The sequence below is a fragment of the Mauremys mutica genome, chromosome 9 (assembly GCF_020497125.1).
Source record: "Mauremys mutica isolate MM-2020 ecotype Southern chromosome 9, ASM2049712v1, whole genome shotgun sequence".
In the NCBI taxonomy this organism is placed as follows: Eukaryota; Metazoa; Chordata; order Testudines; family Geoemydidae; genus Mauremys; species Mauremys mutica.
In genome coordinates this window covers 21,618,910-21,641,045 of record NC_059080.1, presented here as the reverse complement: position 1 = coordinate 21,641,045, position 22,136 = coordinate 21,618,910, and the positions used below count along the sequence as shown (strand labels likewise).

Genomic DNA, 22,136 nt, shown 5'->3' with positions numbered 1-22,136 from the left:
CTCATTAACAGATGGAATTAAAGCAATGAGTTAGTGATTATTCTAAAAAGACAAGACTCTAGTTATTTCAGGGGACACAGCAAGGAGTACAGAACCCAAATGTAGAATTTGGTGGGAAAAGTACAGGAGGAGGGTTTTAAAAATGTAGCAATGGAAAGTGATTTTTAAATACTCCTTAAAATGAAACCAGTTCAATTGAATAAAAACCTTTCCCTGTGGACAGAGCTCAATAGAATGTGGCCTTGGTCACTAATTATAGCTTGGAATTTGATGAGGGATCATGAAATTGAAGAGTTCTAGGAAAATGGCATGTTGTAATAGAGGGCTCCATTATTTTGAAAGGACTGTGCTTGTGGTAGTGTGCAGCTGCAGGAGGGAGCGGGACTGTGACAGCTGATACACCTCCACAGGAGTACAGCCTGCCCTCCCCATCATGTATCTCTGCCTTCTCTCACCTATTGTGGGGTGACTAGTAGTGTTAGCTTTGCCATTTAGGAGCTGTACTTGCTCTGTTAAAACAACAGTGCATAGAGCCAGAGTCAGACGCGGCCAGACTGGCGTGGGGATTAGGAGGAGAGAGTCTGTCTTTTTATTGTCCTCATGTGTGATTGCTGAATTTGACACAGGGAATTGGGGAAGGGGATTCCTCTCATTTGCTCATGGGGCAGGCAGTTCTTTCTCTTGAGGGAAAAAGGTTTCACAGTTGGGGCTGCTCCCAGCTGCTCTTTCGCTTGTCAAGCTGCTCACTGGCTATTGCACCTGATGTCAAACCTGAGCTTGAATGGAGAGGGATTAGAAACCATTACACTGTGACCAGGCCAGGTGTATTAAGAAATATAAGGTATAAAAATAACTATATAAAACCATTGGCCCATCAGTTCCAGCATCCTGCCCCTACTGCTTCAGAGGAAGACAAAGCACTCATTGATGTATTTAGCCTATTGTGCTGAGCTGTATATTGTGGGTGATCTTTCTTTCTTTCTTTCTTTCTTTCTTTCTTTCTTTCTTTCCCAAGTCCTATGGGTATCAGACTACGCCTTGCAGTATATCATCTGTTTATCCCATCGTCGCCTGCATGGTGACCAGTATTAATGGTTATAACACGGTCCTTCCTTTTGCATAACTTGCCCTGTGCACTCTCTCTCGCATGCTCTACACTCTCCAAGTGTTTGGAGTGCCACATGGTGGTGTCTGAATCCTTGTTGTTTGCCATTTAAGATCAGTCCCCTGGTGCCATTTCATTGTATGCTGTCTACTAGAGTAAAGTTTCTGGGAGCAAACACACTGTGTGTCAAGCCATGTTTCTAGAGGTTGATGGGAGAAATTACTCTAGGCTGATTCTTTCCCTCTCTCCTCCCTATTTCCTTTGTAAAGTTCAAACCTGCTGGTCCTTTCCTGCCTGCTAAGTGTGTCTAGTTGCATCATGTTCTTTGAATTTATACTTGCATAGGATATGGCTGGCTGAATTAACCTGTGACTGTGTTCTTGGAGACAGAACGTTACTCTGGGCTCCAGGGGCCAGATTCTGATCTCAAGTGCACACTGGTGTAAGTGCAGAGCAACTCCAATGATTACAATGGAGTTAATTTGGATTTGTACCTATCACCCCTGTAACTGAGATTGGAATCTGGACCCCAGCCTCTCTAAATGTTCTTTACTGTATGAAAAGAAACACTAAAAACAGGCAGCTGAAACCTTTACTGTCTTATCTGCCATGGGGCAAGAGATTACGTTGCAGAGCTCCTTCCCAAGAGAGTAATGGTGGTGTGAGTGCTAGGTCTGAGCATCAATCACACACCCTTCAAAACCAATGGAGAGAGACCTCTTAAGTGAGGCTGCTGGATGGTGGCATGATTTGCCCTACTGTACCTTCTTAAAGGCTACAGTGTTCATTAAGTCTGAGGCCCATGTGTGTGTGTAGTGAGGGAGAGCTGAGGAGGGGGTAAGGAGTGGTTCTGAAGGTCTTATGTCTTCGGCTGTTGCAGTGTCTCTCCTGGAGGGGTGACTAGTACTGCCTCCAAAAGGATGCAGTGTCTCTCCATGCTAACGCTGGTCCACCAGGTCCTACAGAAGAATAGCCCTGTCCCTTTCCCCCTTGCCTATCCAGTCCATATTCTGGTGGCTGAGATTCAGCTGCCACTCTGCATGGGAGTGTAAGGGAAAGGGGAGGCCTCTTCCCCCTCCTTTTCTGCCTGCCCTAACTCCGACCTCTTGCTGCCCTCCGCACCTGGACAGGGCCAGTCATGCTTTGGCTGCCCTAAGATTCGCCTACAAATTTCTTTTAGTTCAGATTGGTTGGCTGAACCCCTGGGAATGATGCTGTGAACTGTGGTGCTTACAACCAGCACGTGAGACCCACGGGTCACGTCCTGTAGAAAATAATCACGTAGATGAGAGATCACTGAATATGAATATTTCTCAGTATTGCTCTATGGACTTTGATCATCTCCACTGTCTAGCTGCAACTCTCTCAATGCAAGCTGCTCATTGACAGCCAGAAAACACATCCTATATAATAAAAATGCTGGGGGATTCAAGGCCAATCCACTTGTCTTCTGCAATGTCTTAGCTACTAATGAGCTAAATCCTTATTCAGGCAAAAGACTGATGGATTTCAATGGGAGTTTTGCCTCAGCAGGGTAAGATCAGCCTCTTGTATTATTACTACTTTTTATGCAGCCCCAACCACTGCAACTTGGGGGAATGCATGGTTTCCATTGCAGGGCATGATATACATGCACAAATATAGGGCCAGGTCATGATTTGAGTAGTATCTTACCCCTGGAAAGGTCCAATTGGAGTGAATGGGATTCCTCAGAGAGTATTACTCAATGAGAATAAAGGTATCAGCATCCGTCCCGTAGGGCCCATGCACTCTGATCCATAGAGTCTGCCCAGAATCTCTCTCCCTGGTGCCTCTAATGGAATGGCCTCTCCATGGAAATGGGAGAAACAGAATATCAGACTAGATGACCAGAATGTTCCTTTCTGGCCTTTAAATCTATGGAGTGGGGTGCCCAATGTCCATGGTTACGTATAGGTCTCCATGTATGTACCTTTGGGCTGTACTTCTGTAAAGCTCTTCGAAGATGGCAGACTCTCGCTGTAAATAAATAAACCAAATGAAATTTAAATAAATGCATTGTAACGTTTTTGCAAACCCTTCTTTGTTAACTTTATTTTTTTAAAATAAACCAGACTGCAAAGAGTTACAAAGGGATCACACTGAACCGGGTGACTGGGCTACAAAATGGTAGATGAAATTCAGTGTTGCTAAGTGCAAAGTAATGCACATTCAAAAAATAATCCCAACTGTACGTACAAAATGTTGGGGTCTAAATTAGCTGTTACCACTCAAAAAAGAGATCTTGGAGTCATCATGGATAGTTCTTTGAAAACATCCACTCAATTTGCAGTTAAAAAAAAAGAAAAGCAAACAGAGTATTAGGAACCATTAGAAGATGGATAGATAATGAGACAGAAAATATCATTATGTCACTCTATAAATCAATGGTACCCCCACACCTTTAAAACTGCGTACAGTTCTGGTCACCCCATCTCAAAAAAGTTATGTGGGAATTGGAAAAGGTGCAGAGAAGGGCAACAAAAACGGTTAGGGGTATGGACCAGCTTCCATATCAGTGAGATTAAAAAGATTGAGACTGTTCAATTTAGAAAAGAGATGAGAAAGGGAGGATATGATAGAGGTCTATAAAATCATGAATGGTGTGGAGAAAGTGAATAAGGAAGTGTTATTTATCCTATCACATAGCACAAGAATTCTAGCAGTCTCCCAATGAAATGAATAGGCAGCAAGTTTAAAACAAACATAAGGATTTCACACAATTCATGGTCAACCTGTGGAGCTCATTGCCAGGGAATGTAGTGAAGGCCAAAAGTATAACTGGGTTCACAAAAAGAATTCAATAAGTTCATGGATGATCGATCCGTCAATTGCTATTAGCCAAGGCGCACGTCAATGGCTATTAGCTGAGGGACACAACTCCCTACTGTTAGTGTCTTTAAACCTCAAACTGCCTGAAGCTGGGACTGGATGCCAGGGGAGTGGATCACTCAATAATTGCTCTGTTCTGTTCATTTCCTCTGAAGCATCTGGCACTGGCCACTGTCGGGTGACCACTGGTCTGATACAATAGGCCATTCTTGTGGTCTTCATGTTTTTTTCCTGTAAAATATCCATGAAAATCTCACTGGTTAACCAGAAACTTGGGCATTGCTGATAACAAATGGGCATACAGAGACCACTTTCAATACTGAAGGGCCTTTCAAAAAAGGTGGTTGGTTCTAAAATGGGGCATTTTTACTTCACTCCGCAAGTTTAATTTGACTACATGTTATTAACTTTCATCTCTGAAGCAGGGGCCTTAGTAACAGATTGCGTTCCTTGGCAACAGGCTTCCATGGTTTAATTAGAGCAGATGTGGGAGTTTTAAAAATGCCACTGTTGGAATAGTTGAAGGATATTAGCAAATCAAATGGGCTGAGGCATGAGTCGTCTTGTCAGTCAGATGGGGGTGGCAAGTCAAAAGAAGTAGTAAACAAGATGCAAGCTGTGACGGTTTGGCAGAGGAGGCTTGGCAGAGCAGTTCTGGAAACTTTGCTGCCTTCCTGGGATTCCTGGGGTGTCACTCATCCCTGCTATTCTGTGCCTTGTTTGATTTATGTGGGGAGGGGTAGTGGAAATCAGGGTGTGGGGAGAGGGGGAAATTCTCTTCCTATGAATGGGATGATTTATGTAACAAATTACTTATTTGCAAGTTTCCAAAAGGCTTCTCATTTTTGCTTCTGTTTTCACAAAAGTAAGAATTCTGTCCCCCGCCTTCTTCCTGTCATTTTGCGATTAAAAGCTTTTCCTGTCTTCCATACCTAAGACTTCACAATGACCTGGAGGAACCATTGCTAGGCATACGGCCCACTTGGTCTTTGCCCTTTCAGTCAACACAGGGGCTAGTTGTGTGATGGTTGGGTTTTATGACATGGTCACATATTCACTAGGAACTGGACTGAAGTTTCTAGCTTGCCAAACAGCCATCAGATTGTAACCAGTTCAGGTGCCTAACAGAGAATGAGCCCAAACCCAAAGCCTGGATCAAGCTTTGAGATAGAGAGAGTGCTGGGGTCAGAAGCCAAATCCAGATCAGAATCTCATGTCCGTCCCCTCTGTTGATCCTAGGCTGAACCAAATTCCCAGATCTAACTATCCTCAAAGTGTGTGTATGTGTGTGTGTGTAGCTCTCTTATTAATAATAAATGAGTCTACATAATAAAATTAGAAATAATTATAATGCCTGACAGCAAGTGTGTATGTGTGTGTACTTGAAACTGATTCAAATCCAGGAGGCAGTGATTAGTGGTTAGAACAGAGCACTGTGAACCAGGAGGACTCCTGTTCCCATGTCTGCCTCTGGCTAGCTGTGTGACACTGGGCAAGTGACTGGCACATTCTGTGTCTGTTTCTCCATCTATTTCATTGTGCCAAAAAGTGTGTTAGGTGCTTCCTAGAACACGGAGTGACTGGATTCCTGCCCCAAAGACCTAATAAATCTTCCTCCCTCCAAGGCAGACTGTGAAAAGAGTTGAGAGCGTTGTATAAATGATGCCTTTTTTCCAATGAGATAATCCAGTACCAAATTTGACAAAGCTAGTTCAGGAGGACACTTCTGGCTGTAACTTCTTCTGGCAAAGCTTGATAACAATACGTATGACAACTTCTATTAGAAAACCAATTAGCAACTGTAATACAAAGAATAAATAATAATAAAAATTATCAGTAGAGCCCAAAGCATTGCGGCATTGCTATGGTAATCTGGAGAGTACTGGACCATTACCAAAGAACACTGTAGCATGTTTTTAGAGAAGTTAGCTGCTGCTTAGTTCTATAGCACCACTGTTTTGTCTATAAAACCAAGCTGTAAAATTATGGGCAAGGTTAAATAAAAATCTCCTCCCTATCCTTAATTAACCTATTGATTTTTTATTCCTTTTTGCAGTTCAACAGTGACAATGGTTCTGAGAACATGGTTCTAGTCTCTAGCATGTAATGAAGAACTCCTGCTCTCTACAGCAATGAAATAACTATGGTGTGAAAGGGCTCTCCAAAGGATGTTGTCATGCTCCCCTTTGAATGAGGCAGTTCAGGTTTGGTATATCAATAGGGAGGCGTGTTCAGAGCCATCAGATTGGCTGCCTGGAATGAATTTTGTAACTGGGGGTGGGGGGAAAGGGGAGACAAATGGGTGAATCCTACAGTAAGGAAACCCCCCGGGGAAGCAGTGGCAGGAGGGAGGAGAAAAACTTCTTTGAAACAGTCTCCATAGTCACTGATTTGTTTGTGATGTTGCTCGCTGGGTGAGACTGTGGGAGTGACGAAGGAGACCCTCGAAGGCCTATAAGCTGCAAATCCCAAGGGGAATAGTGTATTGTGATACAGTGTAATTAGGAAACGGCCATGCAAACCATAGAAGAATATCAGAGATGGGCAAAACGCCATACTCCTGACCTGACCACTCCCCTCGAACTCTGAGAGAGTTCCAATCCAGAGTCGTGTCTTGGACCTGTCTCAAACCAGGAATGCAGACCTGAGTACTGCCTTGGGATACAGATCTGCACTGAGCAGCTCAGGAAAATATCTCCGAAATATACAGAGAAAACACAAAGCACTGACAGTTCAGAGCCAGGGAATATATATGTCAGACAGAGTGGATTGAGAAGGGCATGGTATTAGAAGCTTCAGCCAGACTCTTTGGTGGCTCCAAACATGCTCTTAAAGGAACACTGCTGCAAGCATAAGGATACAGATTTGTTTGTGCTGGTTAAGTGGCGAGGGCTGATAGTAAATGTCACCTTAATCCGTGTGTTCTGTTTTGCAATCAGTCTCTCCAGCTGCAAGTAATTAACCCTCCCCACCCCCCGCAATGCCATGCCAGTTTGCGCAGGAACATGACATTAATCTAATAATTATAGCACTTGCACCAGTCACAACTGCTACAGCTAAGGCTATAAAAAAGTTTCCAGTCTAATGTCTTCCCTGTCTTTGCATGCTCATAACTGCCTGAAATGTTAGCATTCATTGGGAATGCAGGTCACTCCAAACTGCAATTCGTTGTCAAAGGACAGATTTCACCATGTTCATAGCATTCTCCTGGAGAAGCATGCAGATGCCACCCCCGTGGCAAGCTGCTGTTTATTGAGCATGCCCAGAAAGGCATTTGATCTGGCAGCTGCCAGGCGCCTGGTGTGGAAAGCCTGGCAGTGCAGAACAGCTGATTTCCTTTTAAACTATTTCTCAGCCCCTGGGGTTGTGTGATGAAGAAACAACCAAGTGGCAGTTTTCCTGGGAACCACGGTATCCGCACGGAGTGAGTAGAGGGGTCTCTGAAGGTCAATATCGCTCAGAACAACTTGCTCATTAATATCGCTATTGATTGCATTATTTGAAACTAAATTGCGGGACCAGTGCGGAGATGCTAAGAGTGACCTGAAGCCCAGTTCCTATACATTTGAAATTGTCTGGCTATGTAGATTTTATTGAGAATGCACCCTCGGTATGACATTCCTGCAGAGTACTCTGCATGGCTTGCAGTGATTGGAATGGAGTGCAGGACACACACACACTACTTCCCAGTAACATTTTCCATGATGTTTTCATAAGCTTGTGGATGCCTGCTTTCAACATGCGTTTTCAAACCTACTGCAGAGTAACCAGGGATAGCACCCTCTCCAGAAACATGGATACACACAGCTTTTTCAAAGAGAGAAATTCCTGGGTACCCTCCTGTGATATTAAGAACAACCCAGGGGCAGAGGGTGACGGACACCCTGATATCTGGTAATGAATTGCAGCTGGCTTACTCAAGTCAAGTGTATCCCAATTCTTTAATGTCATGAAATGTATCTGATAAGTGTCATGCATGGTGTCAATGAAAAGCTCATGACTCACTCATTAATATCATCACATAATGTAGGTGAAAGCCACTGATTCAAAGTTAAGGACATAAACTGAAATAATACATTCTTCAAATGTGTTTGCCAGCCAACCAGTAGTTACTTCACCCCAGACAAAGGAATGTGATTTTTCCACCCAGGAGGTACTACCAAAGTACTTTGAAAGACAGTGCGAATGTATTTACATATCCCGTAAACAGATCCATCCAGCTACAATGGGGTGGAGACAAACCTCATGCTATCACGGTGGGTGGGAGGAGAGTGACAAGTACATGTTTAATGTTCATACAATTACACCAGAGGGGGCAGAAACTATATAATTTGCATTTTAGGAGACAAATCCAGCAGGAGAGAGAAGCTTGGTCTGGGTCTTACTTTTCAGACAATACATTGCAAAGCTTTACTGGTGTATAAAGACAGGGGGCTGAACCTCAAGTGATAAGCAATTGAATCCACTGATTGCATGCAATACTACTGTACTATACAAGTGTATAGAGTGAGGTCTTTCTGAAAGGTAATGGCACACCGGGGATTAATATCACTGTGAAATGTATGTATTAGCACTATAGGAGGAAATATGAATACATAATGATATTATGCTTTAAAGTCTGTGACCAAACAGGCTCCCTCCAGACAGGGGAGAAGGCAGATATTTACCTGTCTCCTATGTAAATGAAACATGGTGGAATCAAAACAATGGAAGCCTCATTTATTTGCAGGGGGATAGGAAGCCCACAGGAAGGGAAAAACAGCTTGGGGTCATCCTGCCTCTGGAAAGAAAGTGACAACTTTGGAAGATATAAGCAAAGACAGAAACCATCTTTAGCATTCATCTCTAAACAGGCACAAGGGAACAGAGCTGAGAAAGATGGGTTCTTCCATCAAGGCGGGTTTGAAATCTCTGGAAATCAAATATAGGTGAGAAACCTGCTTAGGCAAAGATCTTTCACAAGAGAAATCAGTCTGTTGTACTTCTATGGAAGGTCATAACTGAGGGATAGTCACCCATGGCTGGGAAGAAGGAAGATTGGTGAGAGAGACCATCCTGAACAAAGCCTGTACCTTGCTAGATTAAGTTTTAGGCTTCCACGTTTTTACCCTTGTAACATTTTCTAATTTGATCTCTTATACTTGAATTCACTTAAAATCCTATCTTCTTTTGTTAATAAATGTGTTTTATTATTAATATAAACCAACTCAGTGCTGTGTTTAAAGGAAAGGGTGTATTTACCTCAGTTAAGTTAATAAGATATGATTTGGTTTTGTGTCTTTCGAGGAACTAACAAACCTTATTATCTCTCTCAACTGTCCCGGAGAAGAGGGCTGGATGTTAGAGTGCACAGTTTTGGGAAAATTCAGGACTGGGAGTGTGTTGGGGTCATCTGCAATCAGTAACTGCACTTGGTAGAAACCAGGGAACATGACTGGTATGTTGCTGGCAGGTTGCTGGGGTCAGAGTTGCTGGACCAGGGTTACAATTATACCGAGAGACGGTGTGACCTGCATGCTTCTTGCTGACTGTGAACGTGTGAGGCAGGGATTACAGTAGCAAAGCATTTGAGGAACCCGGGGTTACAGGGCAGACAGTGACTCAACCCCTCACTGGGTCTGGATTGCACCCCTCAACTGCGTAACGCTGCCTCTGTCTCCTTTTCCTACTTGTCCTTCCTGCAGAGATTCAGAACTCTCTGTCACACAAGCTGAGACTGGTTTTGAACACTATCTTACAGGTAGGTAACAGGAAAGGTACATTTCCTTGGCAACTGGTTGTGTAGTTAGGCATCTTTCTGAGATTTCATCTGTTATTGGGGGTTAATCTCCAAGTGATTCTGGATGGTGTCAAGAGTCTGGATTCATATACAGGATGAATCCGATTTGGCACATCCCTAATTCCTATTGCCTGTTATGAAAAGCAAGTGTTAACTTTGATAGCCTTTGATTTACTCCTTCCTAAACTACCTCAGATTAAACAAGATGTAGATAATAGAGCAGTCAGAGAGTAACCTTATTGGCAGGCCTAATCAACAAATGACACGGGGAAGGGTAAAAATCAGGATAATTTCTGCCTGTATCTAACAGTCCCCATGACAAATGCCCTCCTATTCTCCCAGATGCATTTTACTAATTTGGGGTCAGTTGGTTGGGATCTGAGGGCCTAATTCTGCTTTCATTTACCTCATGGTGTGGAAACCTGGAGTAACTTCAGTGAAGTCAGTAGTTACCAGTGTGTGCAAAGGCAAGATTTGACCCTGAGAGCTCAGAGATGATTTATAATTTAACTGGGCTAATGTCTTTCATTCATCTCGCCTTTCCCCCTCTTCCCTGTACATCTCTCTCTCCGCCTTCCTTCCTCTATTTATTTTTATTTTCTAATACACTAATCATAGGTAATAGCTGTGTAAGGAAGAGACGCATGAAATACCATAGATACCCCATGGTGTGCAGTGCTGAAATGCGTTCCAGAAGAGGGGCATGCTAGGTAGCATGGTCGGTTGGAGAGCTGGCACTGGCATAGCTAAAGCAACCTCTATATTGCCGTAGTATTTGATTTGCAGTCAAATGTGGTTATGAAAGTACTGTGGCATGCCAATTCCATTATTTAAGATGTGCATGTTCTCTTGAGTCAAGTGTTCAATTTGACAGACCATCCCTTCACTTGAGTGATATAACCACTGCTTTCAAAGCTCAAGATAGTGGCAGTAGTTATTATGCCTGTAATCTTAAAGTTTCCTTGCTACCCTAGTAGGTAGTCTTGTTACCGTATATTAATCCATATCTTCCCCTTGCCTCCCTCCCACACAAGTCTGGCATCAAGCAACTTTTCTTGACTGTATTATATAAAGGCTGAAGGGCAAAAAATGTTAGGCAACCTTCCTGAATTGTTTCTGCATTATCTGCTCCCTCCATGACCTTCATTGTCCCTCATATTTGGGGCATCTGTCCAGGCTTTTGAATGGCTGTGTTACGGGATGCCAATTTCTATAAGTAACAAGTACTAGTGGGAGTAAGGATGGATATCAAGTCAACAATATGGGAGTGTCTATGGAAATGAGAGGATGGAACATTAGTGTGGGATTAACTATGGTCATGGATGTATTAAGTCTGTGAGCATGCCCAGATATTTCCTGGGACTTGAATGCCCCAGTGGAATGGGGTGCTTCTGCAGTTACAAACATGCCCTGCTTTCTTTCCAACTAACTTGACTCCCAAATGCTTAATAGACAATACAGTATGTTAATTTTCCTAAACAGAATAAGAATTATATGTCAGGCCCTTATTGCTGGTACATGCCAGTGGTCACGGTTTCTGTCTCTGTGTCCTTGCCCAAAAGGACTACAGGCATTTTAGAAAGGGACACCAAGTCAGTCCATAACTGAAGAGTCACACAGCAAGAGATGACAATGGACCGTGTGGAGTTGCAGAGGGAAGGGCCAAGGTTAAGGATAAAGAATACATGAGTTGCTTTATGTTGTGTACATATCTTGTTACCTTGAAATTATTTCCGTATATGATATATGTATATATGTGTGTATAGGGGAAAGCTCATGAGTTAAGATGGAATATTGCTAAGGCTTGTGGTCTCCACATTCCATACTTGCAAAAATTAGAATAGGCGAGGACTGCCCTGTAGATCTCTGGGGGCTGTGTTTGGCTCAGTGGCTGCAGTCTGCTCATCCCTTACTATTAAAATGTGTGATGAGGCCTTATCGCCTAGAAAAGAGATTTATTCAGTGTAGTGTTGCTAATGATTTTATTGTGAGTCTTATATTTTATGTTTTTTCTTAAAGCTCCTGATCCTGGAGTCCCGAGATTATGAAATAATCTGTTTTCATTACAGAAATATAGTTTCTAGCCCTCCATGGTTGCAGAGAAAAGTTTGAGAATGTGACCTGAGTGCACCCTAAAGGCTCCAAAACCAGAAAGCAAAGAAGAAAATGGAAATGTATAATGTTTAAGTCAATCTCAAAATATTTTGAAGCCTGACTCATAATTTTTAAACACTTGGGGTTGACAACACAGCAGATCACTTATTAAAGGTGAAATAACTCCCTATAACAAGGCACTTGGCCCCCCGATTGATATGGATTAGAGTGTTTGTAGGAAAAACAAGAATAAGCAGGAGGTTTCTGCCTGACAGTTCATCCTTTCCAGGAAAATGTTTGGAGGCTGGATTTTTCAGATGGGAAACCCTCTTTAACTGAGAGCAACACAGCTGGGTTTCCTGTCACCAAATATGAGAAACTTGGGTATGATTGCAGAGTTGTGCGCAGCTATAAATAGTTCACTTATGATGCTCTCCCTCTCTTTTGTCAGTCACATCCAGAAATAATGAAGACTGTCAGAGTATATATTAAAGATAAGAGGATGAAAGGTGGCTTGATTCAACTAGAGCATGCTAGGTGCGACCCAGTTAGTACTAAGTTAGTGCGACACATCCTTCCACTTCTTCCCTCTGCTTTGCTTTGGCTTCATTTAAAAAAAAATAAATTTAGGACCAGATTCGCTGCTACGTCCCAGCTATGCCGAGACCTAGGGGAGAGTGATAAATAACCATGTGGCGCTGCTTGTTGTTTCCTGATTCAGGCCTGCCCAAACCATGCCAGTGGTGGATCAGACTGAGGGGAGTTCTGTTCTGTCGGGTCATCTTCCCTCTCGTGTCCTTGACACATCCACTTCTTCCCCTATGTTGGGATATCTGGTTTTGGGTCTGGCTCTCCTCTAGTAACTTTTTGGTTACCACTGACCTATGCAGGAATCATGGAACTGGGGAACAAGGTGGAAAGATTTTGATTGTAATTGAAAAAAGATGTTTGTTGAAAAATGTTTGAGTTATCCCTGACAACAAGAATGGAAATGGAGACCAAGAACTTGAGAATCAAATACATTTCTTTCATGCATAAGCCTTATGGAAAAACATGTAGATTGCAAATGAGATGATAAATTTCATTTAGGTTTTTTTTTGGCTCATCCTTCAGAAATCAATAGAGAACTGTATCCCTCCCCTAGAATTGTGCACCAAGAGCAGAAAGCACGGGCCAGCTTTAATTGATACCGTTTTGTTCCCTCCCATCCCAGTATGTGGTCTCCCATCAATTTCATCTGTCCCCCTCTGCCTCTGAAGTTTTAATTTTGTCAGCTGGCACGAAAGGGAGTAGAGGATCTTGAAAGAGGCTGTAGCAAGAATCATGACATCTCATGTTGTTTCTCTGGGCATTAAGTAAAAAAGAGACCCCCCTTTATCATGCCTGATGATAGAAATAATGAAACCTCTATTGTATTTAAATACGCGTCTGTTCCAGAGATGGATTCTCCCTCATAGGAGGCAGATTGGCCGAGAGGAATGAGGAACCGCGTAGGGAGTCAGAATTTCTACTTCTGGCAGTGCTACCGACTCACTGTGTGGCCTGGGGTGAGTCACGTCTCTCTCTCTCTGCGCCGCCTCTGACAAATAGGGAGCACGGCATTGACATGCCTGCCAAAAAGGGACATGCTGTGAGGATTCATTAGCTGTTGCCACAGAAGTGCGCCATATTTTATTGTTTTCTTCCCCACTCAGTGCCACATTGGCTGACCCAATATATGTCAATGATAGAAAGTAGATTATGCCTCTGAGGGTGCATGATCTCACTGGTGAAGAACTCACCTTGGGTGTCTTTCCCTTTCACCCATGCAGGGGTCTGTCATTTCATTCTCCAGATTTGAGAGCCTGGAAACAGAAAGAGGAGGAGGGAGAGAGAGTTAAATAGTCAGGAAGAAGCAGAACCAAAGTGGTTGGGGGAGGAGAGGGGCATCAGCACAGGGGCTTACTCCTGAAAGACTGCCTGGATGGGCAGCTTGGTTCCAGTGTAATGGGGATTTAGTAGTAATAAGAAGCAAGATCTAACTTACCTCCTTCACAACTGTCAGCGGAAACCCAAATGACTAACTCTGAGCACAAATGGATTTGCTGACTCTGCAGATTTGGGAATCCCAGAGCAAAGGGGGATGAGGGAGAACCCAGGCGGCAGCGAAGAAGAGGTGAGGAGCAAATTATCATAAGCTCCACTGTTTTTATTCCCCCTCATTTCCTCCCCCGTACGTTTCCCGTCCCTCCCAATTCCCCCTTGAATGCACATAGTTTTCAAAGCACATGTGGAAAAGGGAAGCAAGAAAAATCCCCCTCTGCCTGTGCTTCAAATAAATAAATAAAATAAAATCCCAGGTAGTGAGAGGCTGCTATTAACATGCTCTTGACAGGCACGAGACTGCTGGGCTGAGGGATGTCTGACTGAAGGGTTAGGCTGGGGTAGGGACCGGGGAGAGGGGCTTCTCTTTTTCTTTCAGCTCTCTGCAAGTGGTGGGTTCCCCCCCCCCCCCCGATAATAAGGACATCATCAGAAGCAACATGCAGTGGCTAAGGGATGGCTCAGGAATGGTGAGTTCAGGTAGCTATGTCTTTCTCTTTTCCTCCTATTGCAGTACTTGGAAGGGGAAATAAGCCTCAATCCTTTCTCCAGACTCCTTCTTTACTCTCTGTCCTTGAAAATCATTGATCATGCTGTAGCCATTTTAGGGTCCCTGCATTACAAAACTGCTGAGCCAAAGAAGAGATTTAAAAGAAAGAAAATGACATGGCAGAGATTTGGCAGGTTCGGGGGTGGCTTTCTGGAGGGGTGCGTGTGTGTGCGGAATATCATTTTCCAGGGGCTAGCGTGCGGTGTGTCGGGTGAAACAGCTGGGTGAAAAGAATCACGGAGGGAGAGAAGAGAACTGGGAATGGGGGTGTTGGTTGTCAACAGCATTGTTGCAAGTGGAACCGATCCGATCTGTCTCTTCCGTGGCAGATGAGTTGGGGTGTGTGTTTTATTTGTTACTAAGCTGTCGTGTTCCTGCTGTCACTTGGGTCTGGACTGTAAAACACCCATCTTAAAAGCGGAGGCTTCAAGAAAGCAGTTTAAACGATGACAGCCAGTTTACAGCTGTTCTTGCTGCTCGTGACTGGAGTGCAGCTTTGTGTTGATTTTTCTGTTGTGGTTGGGGAAGCCAGGGAAATTCCCCCACCTTAGACAGGGCTAACTGTTCAATAACTTCCGGACTGAGAGACACAGTTCCCCCTTCCTCTCCCCAGATCTCTGTCTCCTACAGAACTGCCTCTGCTTTGTAATATTATTTGCCTGAGCCCTTTCTTTATACACTAGGCTTTTTTCTTTCAGTACAATTTCCCACTGATGCTAACACTGCTGCATCTCCACTGAGGGTAGCAATGAGGAGAACTGTAGTGTAGCCCTGGTCTGAGCAGGTGTAGACAACATAGTGCTTAGAGCACGGGGGTCACCTGGGAGCCCTGTCTGCACTTTGGCTACCACTGGTGGAACTGAACCGATCTTAGCAGTGGTGGGGAACATTTCAGAGGAAAGCCTAGTATAGAAACAGCTGTGGGTTACCCATTGATCCCAGTCCATAGCTTTGAGACCTTTTGTGCAGGTTCCTCCCCCACCTTCCATCCCCTCTGAGAAATGTTATACAAATTTGAGCTCTAGAGGTTTACACTGCCTAAAGACTCTGAGCCCATGATCTAAGCTGAGTGTCGGGGTGTGGGCAGCTGTCCTGTGTCAGACACCAGGGTATTTAGGTTTGTATTTAATGTTTGTCTAGCACCTGGTACCGATTTCAGGATTTTGTTTTTTCTTTTAAAAATGTCCAGGCTTTTAATTTCTCTCTCCCTCCCCCTCCCCCCCAATCCCATCCACCCAAGTGTAATTCTCCAGTAATGACATTCTCCCTGCTCCAACTGGTGTCTAAGCAACCGAAGTCACCCGGCACGAATTTGCCTATTTACATTTTCAGAGATTATCAAGTTGAAAGAGAGCAGTGGAGAAAGGTCCAATGTCTTTCTTTCCTCTTTTATTTTACCTCCTAGGCAACTACTGTGCTGTGATGGATTTTGGGGGGTGGGTGGGTGGGTAGGGGAATTGCTATAGCCAAGATGAGGTGCTGTCACTCCCTCTTATCTGTTGATCTTTCCAACTATTTGTCATCAGGAAGGGACACTTTATTTTTCACTGATCACTCGAAGCCTCTTTCCCTACAACCCCTTAAAAATAAAATATGGCGACTGCTAAAGAGCCTATAATATTTTTGTAAACACAGTCTGGGAAATTTTTTGGAAAGTGAAAGTTTAGGCAGATGACCGATTCTGAAACAGGTTTGAACCAGGAATTACCAAATACCTTTAATTCTTGCTGGGGGAAAATTAATTCCAGGGCCATGATTTCTGTAGCTTTTTCAAAGGGTTAACAATCACAAGAGTATTGAAATTATTCTATCTATCATTTGAAAATGGAGCAGACAATTGATAAAAACAAATAAGGTTTGCATACGAGATATTTATGAGCCATAATGCTGCAGCCTGATGTGAAGGGGCTTAAATGGTTTAAGTGATGTAATAGGTGGTAGTCGTCTCTCAATGTTGAATTGAAGTTCCAGCATTTTGGTAGGGGGCGCTATGATGCTGCAGGTGTTGTCTCTTGGCTGAGCGGTGAAGCTGAGTTCCTGATCATTTGGTCATTAACAAATCTGCACCCTATTTCCAAGACAAGGAGTGTTAACCCAGATGTCCGGGCCAAATTCCAATCCAAATAGTTATATTCCATCCTACTTATATTCCTCTTGTGGTTCCCATTGGGTAAGTTACTTTTTACTTTCTGTCTTTAAACTGTTGGGTCATGTTGCTATGCTCTGTTGAACAGTTGTCATATTCCACCCCAGATGTAGCTGCCCTTCAGTGGAGGCTGAAGTGATCGGAATATATGTAGTCTAGAAATCATCATCAGAAAAGCAGTGTAGAAATGTAAAATGGTCTTATAACTCTTACTGCTGGAGTGAGGTTCACTATTGCACTCACAGATGCTAGGCTGCCATAGCCTATGGTATGATAGAAAACCTTAACCTCTCATCCAAATGAAATTAGACCTATTTTCATGAGCATCCATCAAGCCATCCACAACAGTTCTCGCTTGTATAGATTTCATTGTTTTATGAATACTGATTAAAAAACATCAAGAAAAGTATGTATCAGTTACAGCCTTGGGCCAGATTCTGCTCAGTTGCATTAGTGTAAAACTGAAATAACATCATTTATTTATAACATGATACGTAAATGCTGCTTTTTACTTTTCTCGTCACTAGATTAAGACAAGGAGTTACGCTCATTCTTTTTCAATGCTAGTCACATGTATCAAAGACACAGATCTATATATTTTACAGTTGGTCACGCCTTTTATTCTGGTAGTAGGCTGTTCTTTATTTCTAAACCTGCCACTTAAACCTTGCTATTATTCTGTCATATTAAGTTGTTGGGTTTGTGCATGTGCTGCTTTCTATTTTTTAAACAATTAATCTTTTGCCAATGATGCTAGCTTCCTGCGAGGGTATTTTACACGCTTCATTGGTATTGAGTAGGTTGCTAAACTCTGCAAGTATCTGTTTCTAACCCTGCAAGCTGAAACTAACTGTCATTGCTAGTGATAAGAATAAATATACACAGCCGACCAGCAATGCAGGTAAGATGATTGTCCGGGTAGGAGTTTCCTCACTCAGAATATTGATCCATCATGAAAATCAAATGAGCCATTTTAAAGTCATCTGCACAATATGATATTTTCTGAAATGCTCCCAAGGTGGATTAAAGAAGTATGTTTTTTTTCAAGCATTATCTGTATTTATTAAAGAAAATAGAAGCGTGTATCTGCAATATATCTTTGTTTCCTCTTTGAGTCTCATTCTGGGCTCAGTCCTGTGCCCGTGGAAGGCAATGCAAAGGTTGCCATTGGCTTTAACAGGTTCAGAGTCAGGCCCCTTTAAAGCAGATTGTCGCAGCAAACCTAATTTTGTGCATTTTTTAAAAAAAAATTCAATTGCTGATTTTTCACATAATCATTTAAAAAAAAAAAATCTAAAACCAAACTCTTGCAAATCAAAGTGGATAAAATATGACAAAATTAAACAAAAATTAATGACACGAATACAAATGCAAAATCTAGTGGAGAGGCTGTGAGGAGTGCAAATCAGCAGCCGAACTTCCACATAATCTTATCTAACTTGTTCTTCCCCAGTTATCAGTATGTAAATCAAACAGTCCTCCAGGTAGCACAGGCTACTCACACTCCAGCATTTGAATGGGTTCAATGTCAGAAAACTGGCTGAGAATCTGGACAATTTTCTTTTTTTAAAAGCTAAAGATCTACTCAGGAGATAAAAACCTCCCAATGCCCATGTGTAGGAGGACAATAGGATCTGTTTGAGGAGGCACTGAGCCCCCTCAGCTCCCACTGAGATTAAAGGGAGCTGAGCGCACTCAGCAGCTTGCAGAATCTGGCCCTTTGCAATAATATGCACAAAGAGAATTGCACTGTCCTGCAGAGTGGATTGGAGCACTCGGAGAAGATGAACACTGCACCCTAACCCAGAGTTTTCATCACCACTGAATGCTCCACCCTAACTAGAAGGGCCCTTTCTCCAGAAAGAGAATGGGTTATTTCAAGTCTATTCCTATTCATGTTGGACTCTGTTGTCACAGAAGATTGACACTTGGGTCAAATGTGCACTTTCTGTGCTGTTGATTAGAAATTCCTGAAGGATTAAGCTTGTTTCATAGTGGAATTTTCCCCACACATTATTTATTTTCTGAGCATCTATTGGACCATGATGATTTTCCCTCCACACCCATATCCTATACCCTTAGGACAGTTTGGATGTTTCAGCGTTAGTCTCCCTCTGGTTTTATTCTTATATGAGTGCACAATAAACACAAGGGATAATAAATAGTTGATAATGTAATAAATAATAAAACAATCAATACCTGGCATGGGATGAAGGTTGGTCCTGTGACTAAATCATAGGACAGAATCAGGAGACCTGGGTTTTATTCCCATCTGTGTCATAAAGTTGCCGTGTGAACTTGGGCAAATCACAGGCACTTCACCTCTCTGTCAATTCTCACATCTGTAAAATAGACATAATAATAACTTCCTTACCTCACCAGGGTGCTGTGCTGATTCTGTTATTAATATTTGAAAGACACTTTGAGATCCTTGGATGGAAGGTGCCAGAGAAATACAAAGTATTATTTGTATAATATCAAGCAATATGCACCCATTGTGAAACCAAAAGCGCCAAGTGGTTGGTCCGTCTGCCTGTCCGTCCATCTCATGTCCATCACTGTAGTATTTGAGCATAGCAGTTGTCTTAGTTTTCACTGACATTATATTTACTAAGAATTGATTTGTTTGAACGTAGGGATGCTTAAAAAAAGATTTCTTGAGAAATCTCTGAAATGCTTCATGTTCACATGCTCATCTATTTATGTCATTAGCTTCTTCTGCTCCAAAATTGTTGCTTTGGTGATCTTCCAGCCTGGCTGTTAGTTTGAACATGACTAATTCTTCAAGTGACTAAGCTGTTAGATAACAAAAAATCATCAAATTGTCTCAGCCTCCAATAGTTTCTATTGTTATGAAAAGACATCTTGTCTAAAACAAAACAACACACAAAAAAACCTACCTGCCTATTATGTAATGTAGATAAGCAATGGAAGGTGCATAGTATTAGAGAATGACCTAAATTGCAAATTTTGGTTCCAGATCCAGATTATGAAATCCCTAAAATGTGAACATGTTTAGATCCTGGTATCTGGCTTGGTCTATTATAGAGAGATGGGCCAGATGCAAACTCCAGATCCTGGTTCAGGCCCCAGTTCAGCAAAGCACCTAAGTATGTGCTTAAATCCCATTGACCTCAATTACACATAACACATGCTTAAACTTAAACACACGCTCAAGTGCTTTGCTGAAATGGGGCCTCAGATTTTGAACCTCCTCTTCCTCTCCCACAAAATTCAAGACCCAAGCTTCAGACATGTAATGTATATTATATCTAAACTAAATATTATGGTAGGAGAATATTAAGGTTGCACAGTTAAGTACTCAGAACTCCAGAAATGCCAAAGCTGAGGCTGCGTGCATAGCTTAGCTCCACCCTATTTGTGTGTATGCTTTACCATACACCTTTCATTATGTAGTCGCATACCGTTTTGTTTCTCAAATAATCCAACATAATACCAGAGAATTGCATCTTCTGCATCTGTATACTGGTCCACATCTGCCAGATAGACATAGTGACCTTCAGGCACTTTCTGATAACTCTTGTCATCTCCATGCCTGCCAAAATTTCCCAGTTTACTGTAGCCCCTTTCGTGTCATAAAAATGTCACCTTTGGACTTGGAAGTCCTGTGTGACTGATGAGGCGGGTAATCTTTGTTGTAGGTGGACTATTGTACTGTATTATATGGAGGACCAAATCCTGTACAGATTTATACATGGTGCATCCCCATCCCCAGTTAGTGGGAGTGTGTGTGGTGTTGTCAGCCAGTGTGGAATATGGACGGAATCTCCTCTGATTTAAAAAAAGAAATTGATATAAACTTCAAAAAATGCAGATAACATTCTCATGGATAAAAATGTGACAATAAATTCATACCTCCAGTGCCATCCAGTTGGAATTGCTATTTTTTCCTAGCATACTGGTGTCATCTCTTTCATGGAACGGGTGCCACATCCACTGGGAGTTCACTGGGCTCTTCTTTCATCTTTGAGTAGATGCTCGTGTTCTGAGAGGTGCTTCCAATACCCTGGGTTAATTTATATGAAATACACAAGATCAGTGTATATCCTAACAAGATGATGTTCATCCAGTACCCACTATTCATCTTGACGAGGGAAAATCAGGGCCAAATATAACCGACAGCCTCTGTAAGGGGCAGGAGAAAAACAAGCAGCTAGGGGAAAGGAAACACCAACAACTGATTTTTAACAGGTCCTTTGCATTCTTTGAATGTGGTCTAATGGCTAGAACAAGGAATTGGGAGTTAGGACCATTGGTTCTATTCCCACCTCTGCCACTGACCTGCTTTGTGACCCTGAGCTAGTTGTGGAATTCTCCCTGTGCGCCACTTTCCTCATGCATAAAATGAATGTGTTAATATTTCTTGTAACAAGGCAGTCTGCTTCTTTAAGGGCCAGGAGGGCTGCAGCCAGCCTGCCCTGTTCTGAGACAGAGCCCTTTTTAGAACAGGTGTTTGGGCCGAGGAGAGGGGATTATTAGACCCTTCTGGGAAGGGGGGCAGATGATTCCTAGAAAGGGCTGAAGAGCTCAGTGGAAGGGGGGAGCTGGGGGAAGGAAGTTGGCTTCTAAAGCAGGTGGGAGAGTTGCAAGGGGAAGGGCTCCTGCAAATAGCTTTGGTTTGGTGTTCCTTTGTGAGTTCTACATATAAAGAATTGAAGTGAAGGAAGGGCCTGAAGAGACTTTTGGCATGGTGTTAGTCCTTCCTGGGCTGGGGAGACAGAGGCTAGCAGCTTATGCTTTCCTATCCTGCAAGGCTAATAGGAGGCTTAATTAATGACTGTTAGTCAAACTTTGTTAAGAACTCCCTGGATGAAAGTTGCTAGAAGAGTGCACTACATTATTGTTATTGGTATTTCAAATTCTCAGGCCTTTGATGAGGGAGCAGTGTGAATTTCTTACACCATATCAGGGGAGGTGCCTGAATCGGACACTTACTTGAGCAGATTTGATCTTAACCCATGCTCTGAAGAGGGAGAGACTCTGTGCTGCAGAGGGTCTAATTAAACCATCGCTTTCTACAAGGATACCCAACGACCCACAGCTGAGTGGAAAACTTTCTCTTCTCCTGCCCTTTCCTCTCCAAGGCTTATGGTGTTGGTTGTTAGTATGTACATCATGGATCATACTCTTTTCATTCTGCCCAATATGTCAGCGCTGCACTATTAATTGCTGGACCTCGTCAGGCTTAGACAGCTGAAAACACTCTATTAGATGTGCTCTTTAGCAGCGCAGGAGAGGTGATGCATTGACTTTTAAAGAATCTTACTATGTTGTGGCAAAACTGAAACACATCCTTGATTCTCACATGGAACAGTTTTGTGTCCTTTCTGCTTTTGAGCATCTGGCTCCTTCTTCCTCAAGTCCATCATCAGGTGCACTGCCCCTGGGTTCTGTAAGACTGCTCCCAGAAGGTGAAATCAATCTCCACTTGCAGCCATCAGATTTCATGTGGAGATTCTTTGCAAGGTTGTGAGAGGGAACTGAATGTTCACCTCCAACCTATGGGGCA

General features: G+C 42.8%; 1 protein-coding gene across 5 annotated transcripts in view; it reads left to right on the top strand.

Annotated features, from left to right (window-relative positions):
• ARHGEF9 (Cdc42 guanine nucleotide exchange factor 9) overlaps positions 1-22,136 on the top strand; it is a 306,568-nt gene that overhangs the window by 118,734 nt on the left and 165,698 nt on the right. Inside the window, exon 1 of one of the 5 annotated variants that reach the window (XM_045031344.1) lies at positions 16,545-16,630. The exons of the other annotated variants lie outside the window; for them this stretch is intronic. Within the exon in view, the coding sequence (XP_044887279.1) occupies positions 16,559-16,630 (72 nt within the window). The 5' untranslated portion in view covers positions 16,545-16,558. Of the gene's footprint in view, positions 1-16,544; positions 16,631-22,136 lie in introns of those variants that run through there. 5 annotated transcript variants of the gene reach the window in all.